General features: G+C 39.6%; 1 protein-coding gene across 1 annotated transcript; it reads left to right on the forward strand.

The window, feature by feature from the left end:
- The first annotated feature begins 727 nt into the window (after positions 1-727).
- Positions 728-6,302, forward strand: LOC139377017 (m-AAA protease-interacting protein 1, mitochondrial-like). Its single transcript, XM_071120088.1, has 7 exons — positions 728-750; positions 2,096-2,275; positions 3,827-4,109; positions 4,290-4,349; positions 4,523-4,613; positions 4,745-4,925; positions 6,239-6,302. Exons 1-7 carry the CDS (start codon positions 728-730, stop codon positions 6,300-6,302), a joined length of 882 nt encoding a protein of 293 aa, XP_070976189.1.
- Positions 6,303-7,706: the final 1,404 nt, after the last annotated feature.

A 7,706-nucleotide genomic window follows, 5' to 3' on the forward strand; every position in this document is an offset into this window, starting at 1 on the left:
CTTTGAAGAATCTCAAATATAAAATATATTTTGATTTGCTTAAAACATTTTGCTTACTACATGATTCCATGTGTGTTAATTCATCGTTTTGACATCTTCACTATTATTCTACAATGTAGAAAATAGTCAAAATAAAGAAAAACTCTTGAATGAGTAAATGTGTCCAAACTTTTGACTGGTACTGTTTAAATATATATTTATATATAAAAAAACAAGCATAACTTCTCAGAAAACCCAAAACCCAAATTCTTCTTAAAAGCAGCATGTTCAGAAAATGGTTGCTCTCTCACAAATACACTGTAGACTAGTAGGGCCTACAGCAACAACACAGTAGCCCAATGACTCCACACAGTACTTTCAGCACAAAAGCTCTCATCTGGACACTAAGAGACTAAGAGAGATTAAGACTAACTGGGCTTGATGGGACAGCTCAGAGCTTCTGCTCTTTTCTGTCCATATAGTTAGTTATCTTGGATGTGAGGAAGACGTGAGGCAGGCAAGGATCAAGGAGGGATGTGGTTAGATCAAGGCATTTCTCTGCTTTAATGTGGATTTGAATTGTGATTTTAAAGGTGCTCTTGGGTCAGGTAGATTCCCTGTATGCATTCAACTAATGTGATTTCTCAACATGATTTTGTTTAAAACAAACTTTGTTCGGTTAAAAGATGAAATAGACAACTAAAAAAAATAGATAATAGATGATAATAAAGTCAATAATATTAGATTCATGGGGAAGAGTGGGGGGGACAGGTATACAAGGAGGGTTATTATACCAGTTTACATGTTCACCCCTCATTATAGTCCCAAGGGAAACACTGACCAAAACTATAGTTCCTACTCTGTCACATTTCTTTCTTTTAAATGTTTTAAATGTATGTTATTTGCTGGCCTGTTAATGGGGATGTTTTATTGACAAAGTTGTGGACAAAAGTGGAAAAATAGATTATGGCTTTACTAACTACAATTAAATTGCTGACTGTTGCCTGCACATGAAGAAGGCTTCATTCTTATATAGAAATAGTTTGGCAATCGTGTGGAATCAGAGCAGCAATATATTTTATTATTTTGCTCCATTCAACCCACAGGTGTAAAAGCATTTTAAACTGACATGGATAATTACTATAATACTCTCAGAAAGGTTTCCATATCTGAACGCAATTTCAATAATCAAGTGCTGCGCTAGCAATTATGTATCAATAAAATGACTTGCAGAACTTAAAGGGGTGTGGACACGCGCAGGCGTCTCTCCGCTTGTTTTCATGCGTGGGAATATTATCTCAAACTAGAATATATTTTCAGATTAATTCGCCTGAACACTAAAAGGAAATCAAAATATCAAGCAAACACAAATGTTCGTGACCTGTAATCACCAAGAACAGCGGGAATTTAATTATGTTTTGGTCTACTGATCAAATTTCAGCTTTTGAGACAATGATTTTGTGCACCTGTGCACAAACATCCGTCTGAAAACAAAGCTATTTGAACACAGTTGTATGTTTACTCAACCATTGTAGGTTTTTTTCCTCTCTTTCTCTTTCTCTTTCTCTTTCTTTCTCTCTCACTCACTCACACACACACACACACACACACACACACACACACACACACACACACACACACACACACACACACACAATGTAGGCCTAAACATTTGTGGGCCTGACAAGGGTGCGTGCTCAGCCCCCTCCTGTACTCCCTGTTTACCCATGACTGCGTGGCCACGCACGCCTCCAACTCAATCATCAAGTTTGCAGACGACACAACAGTGGTAGGCCTGATTACCAACAAAGACGAGACAGGGAAGAGGTGAGGGCCCTGGCGGAGTCGTGCCAGGAAAATAACCTCTCCCTCAACATCAACAAAACGAAGAAGCTGATTGTGGACTTCAGGAGACAGCAGAGGGAGCACGTCGCCATCCACATCGACAGAGGGAGAAGGTGAAAAGCTTAAAGTTCCCCGGCGTACACAGCACCAACGATTTAAAATGGTCCACCCACACAGACAGTGTGGTGAAGAAGGTGCAACAGTGCCTTTTCAACCTCAGGAGGCTGTAGAAATTTGGCCTGGCCCCTAAGACCCTCACAAACTTTTACAGATGCACCATTGAGAGCATCCTGTCAGGCTATGTCACAGCCAGGCACGGCAACTGCACCGGGAGCACACTGCCTGCCCTTCAGGACATCTACAGCACTCGGTGTCAAAAGAAGGTCATGAAGATCCTAAAGGACCTCAGCCACCTGAGCCACGGCTTGTTCACCACACTATCACCCAGAAGGCAAGGTCAGTACAGCTGCATCAAAGCTGGGACCGGGAGACTGAAAAACAGCTTCTCTCTCAAGGCCATCAGACTGTTAAATAGCCATCACTAGCCGGCTTCCACCCAGTACCCTGTCCTGAACTTAGTCACTATCCCTAGCCTGCTATTACCTGGTTACTCATTTGCTGAACCTTAGAGGCTGCTGCCCTATGTACATAGACATGGAACACTGGTCACTAATAATGTTTGCATACTGTTTAACCCATTTCATATGTTTATACTGTATTCTAGTCAAGTCCATCTTATTCAACTATTTCTGTATTTACACTATTCTATCCACGTATTCCTCCGATATTCTATAAATTTGACCCACATACTGCCCATAATGTCTATACATGCCATCACATACAGTAATATACTGTATATATACATATATACAGTATATATGTATATATACTCCGGACTCCGACATTGCTCTTCCTAATATTTCTTTATTTCTTAATTCCATTATTTTTCTTTTAGATGTGTGTGTATTGTTGTGTATTGTTAGATATTACTGCACTGTTGGAGCTAGGAACACAAGGATTTAGCTAAACCCGCAATAACATCTGCTAGACATGTGTATGCGACCAATACAATTTGATTTGATTTGAACTAAATTGTCCATTGATTCAGTAAGTCTATTTGTGTTGGGCTGTATATTGTTTTTCTGGACTTAATGATTAAATATGCACTATGCAAAAATTGCTCCGCCATTTCCTGAATGCTCAAATTCTAATAGTTCACCTAATTTCAGTTTATGTAACAAAACAAGCAAGTATAGTGTAGAGAATAACTGTATCATCTAAACCGCTGTGAAATATATTTTCCATAACCAAAAATACTGTATTATAAGCTGTTTGAAGCTGGTTTACAAAATTGAAAGTAAAAGATGCAAAAACTAAACTTAACAATGGAGAATAGAAATAACACATATAACAGACCTTCCGCTTCTTAGACTTGCTTTCAATGACAGATTTATAACCCACATTTCTAAGTGAATTTGGTCGTCACCCAAAAAGTTACATATTGCAGCTTTAAAGGCATGGGTCTGGTATGCAAGGTTTTAGAAATAAGACCTTACAGAACTTCTGCAATTCAAGGTTCCATGGGGAATCTGATTTCACGCTAAGAAACGTGCCTATTTTGCCCAGCCAATTTTAGTTGTGAAACTATCCATGGACAAGACTGAATTGTAGACATTTAGTTCCCTCTACTGGATATTGTAGGTACAGTAAATGTTTTACCATAAGGATTATGGGTACAGCATCGGATAGTTTCATAAGGTTGCCTGAAGAACCGCAAGGGAGACTGCATCTTGCTCTCTATCAAAATCCAGAATGAAAATTATACTATATCGTTTTGCTTTCGCAGGTGCGTTGGCATGATGCCGCAGTTTACATGTATCGCCACTTGCCGTGAGCTCGGCGGGTTGGCGAAGTGCTCATACTTATCATCGCTGGCTTACCCTTGGAATAGGACCTATTCCACAATGCCACAACAGCCCCTATGCCGTTCATTGACGTCTAGTTATACGCGCACCGCGGGTCTGCTTGGAAAATTGACCACACTATGTAGCTTGCATAACTTGCGGCGACAAAGTGGGGTTTTCTCCCATCAGAAATACAGACAATACTGCACAGAGAGCGAGAATGAACGGAAGCGCACTGGCGGCCATGGTCATCATGGCATCACAGTGATCGGCATCCCTGATCCACTCACGTGGATCCGGAATAAAGTCCACATCTACATGATAGAACTCTATTTTCAATTGGGCATTAGCAGTGTGGAATTTGACAATGGAATCAAACAGGTATGGTTTCTCAGGTGTTATATATAGGCTGCTCTTTGGTGCATCATATCCCTTATCTGATAAGGGTTATCAACTTTATGACAGGGTCATAACTCACTGTATTCGTCACACATGTTTGGGATACTAGAAACTACACATTGGCAAACGTGAACTAGACACATGCCCTGGTCTTTGCAATAGGGACTGGTCCATGTCTCCACCATGATGTCCAATGGCAACTTTGAGGAGCTGAGAGGGGTGGTATCACCTACTCTTACCATCTATACTATTTATATTCATCTAAATGAGTCTATTGTAAAGACAAAGTGTTGTGTCCTGTTTTTAGATTCCTTGATCAGTTTGCTGATGAATCAATGGCCCATGTTATAACCATGTTACAACCATAAGCTGTGGCTTATCTGGTTTCATTTCAGATAGTGGTCTATGCGCAGCAGAGGTGCAAGTCTCTCTCAGAAACACAGAGAAGGCATCTAGCTACCTCATTGGACGATATTATATTTATTCGTTTTTTGATTAAAATGGTATTGCTGTGTGTGTGTGTGTGCGTGTGCGTGTGCGTGTGTGTGTGTGTGTGTGTGAGTTAGTGTGACGCATAACTGTGTCCTACTTCACTGTTTCTGTAAATTTGTCTTTTGTTAACTCTCTATTTTCCTGCTTCCTCTTATTCTCAGGTAGGAAGTTTTGCTTCATTGTGATGAGGTTCTGGCATATGTCCACTGCTGATGTTCCTGAGGACCAGGAGAGTACCAAGATCTTCAAAATGGCCACCACTGAAGAAGACGGCCCACAGAAGAAGATAGTGACAGCTGTCTATGAGTAAGCATGGCATCCAAGACTAATCAATATTCATTTCATGCATCCACATGTTTGGATTATAATTATTAAGTCTCCCTAAATTTTACTTAAAAATGAATTAAAAACTTTTACGTGCTGTGTCTCTACCAATTCTTAATCTCTTACTGGATCTTGATGGATAAGCCAAGAGATTTGATGTGCGAGAGTTTGTCAATATTTTATTTACTCCATGCATGTGAACCCACAATAAGTAATGCAAACATCTAACCAGGGACTTCATTTTCTGCATCTCATAGAGAAAGGTTGGGGGAAGTATGGGAAACATACAAACCTCTACGTGAGGTAGTTGTGTATATTGTGTATAAAGAAAACACATTGTATTTGCTCGTGCTGCTTTTATAGGTTTTGTATTACGTCTCAATAGTATTGTAGTGTGTTATGACAGCCATGTTGACAGTGTAGGAAATGTGTTATAACACCTCTTAAGTCCTATAAAAGTACACCTGTGTATAACCAATTGAAGAGAAGGCTTCAGTGCTGTAACCTCTGGTTTGGTCTGAATCACTTACGCAATTTGCTCCAAGCACAATGACAGGAATTAAATCCACTTCCGATCCACAGTGCAGGGTCAAGCTTCTTCTCCCATTCCTGATCAGAAATCCCGTTAGGAATCGGACCACACAGTTTGGTTGTCATACCTAATACCCACCTATCTAGTTGGCCAGAATCTCACTCTCATTGTTTCAGGTCTTAAACTCTTTTCTAAAAGCCTGTCATACTTCATATGTTTCCCCTTTCATTGCTGAGATACAGTTTGGCAGGATAAGAGAGCTCTGTTAAGATGCTTCACCTTATTTTCAAGGTGACGATGGGAAGATTAGTTTGGTTGTTTGTCAGCATTGGTTTAAATGGTCTTCCCTCAGCTGTTTGAAAACATCTTCAAAAGTATACTTTATAAAATATATTTGTCGTCACACTCTCTTTCTCTTGCTCTCTACTCTCTCTACTCTCTCTCTGTCTCATTCACTCTACTCTCTCTACTCTCTCTCTCTACTCACTCTCTACTCTCTCTCTCTCTACTCTCTCTCTCTCTACTCTCTCTCTGTCTCATTCACTCTACTCTCTCTCTCTACTCTCTCTCTCTACTCTCTCTCTCTAGTCTCTCTCTCTACTCTCTCTCTGTCTCATTCACTCTACTTCTCTTGTCGCTTTGCAGAGGTGCTAAAACACCATAGAAAAATCTTAAGCAATTCCTATGAGATCTAATTTTAATGTGTTTCTCTCCCTCTCCTTTCGTTCTCTCTCTCCCTCCCTCCCTCCATCTCTCCTCTTAGATTCCACTGGGAGCTGACCAAGGGAGCTGAACCTGATTGGACAGTCACTAACATATGGCACTAGAAACTGATAGGGTGATTGGACAAGACCCATGAACACCTATGTCACCAGGATACAGCATCAGACCAAGCATACACAGCATCGTTGACCTAATTCAGCTCTGACAACATTAAACTCAACAAAACATTATTAACCAACAGGACTTCAATCAGCAGGACCATTGTATTCAGCCAAGCGCACACAAACTCAACTGAAATATTACAAGTCAACAGAAGAGTCACCTTGAATCCTAGCTGCTTTGTAGGGTGGACTGGATGGAACCAGAGCCCTACACACTGAAATACAGACCTATTATTTATCCATAAGTTCTCCGATCTCAGGTTTGTTGGGAACAACAGACTTTCTATGAACCTCAGCATGAACAATTAGTTCCTACAATATCCCTGCTGTTATAGTTTGTCCCAGAACAAAATAAACTGCTTCACGGTGATACTGTATGACATTTTGTCTCTGTGAAACAGTATCACAGGTTAAACTGTTGTTCTGTATTGTTCAGAAACACCTTAGTTGTCTGATTATTCAGAAGTAAAATTGATACCGCGAAGCATCTATAAAGGTAAGACACAATTAATAAACACAACAATCCTCAGCAGAAGGAGGCGATAGTGTTACACAAATCACAATATGAACTAGTGTTGGATAATAACTGGCAAGTCTCCATATCCTCCTATAGATGTTTATATGATACACATTTTACATACGTGACCTCAGTTTAGTTTGGGAATAAACAAAGGTAGAATAGTATACACATACTGGTCCCACTTTAAAGGAAGTACAGCTTGTAAAGGCTTTATATAGCATACATAAGCACTACATAAATGCTTCAAAAATAATCTATAAGCATATGTCATATTCTATAAATGTTGTAAAAACATACAAAGTGTGTAATGTCACATTTGGCAATTCACCCTACGGTGTTAATGGTTATGTCACCCTTTATACATCATTTATAGAGTATGACAGATGCTTATAGTTCATTTGTGAAGGTTTTATGTAGTGCTTATGAAGCATACAAATATCTTACATTATGATTAAATGTCTCAAAGGAATCACAGATGTCGGTGTACTGTAACGTATTGTGCCAGTGCCAAAATCAAACATCCTCTATTAGGCCGTCATTGTATACAACCATTTGTTCTTAACTGACTTGCCTAGTTAAATAGATGTTTAATCAAATACAATGTAAAACAATTACACTGACAGGCTATTGAACACTGTGTTTCATCCAATTCTGTCAGCTCTTAAATCACACTATTAATGATGCATCAAAAAGAGAGACAATTCCTTCATTAGTAAGCATTAATTCATGCATAATGAAATATGGATGGGGATTATTATAATTTCCAGGCGTGGTAATATGGACAGGTGCGTAGGGGGTTCTGGTTAGAGACGCATCCTGGTTATTCC

Source organism: Oncorhynchus clarkii, chromosome 2, assembly GCF_045791955.1.
Source record: "Oncorhynchus clarkii lewisi isolate Uvic-CL-2024 chromosome 2, UVic_Ocla_1.0, whole genome shotgun sequence".
NCBI classification, from domain to species: Eukaryota; Metazoa; Chordata; class Actinopteri; order Salmoniformes; family Salmonidae; genus Oncorhynchus; species Oncorhynchus clarkii.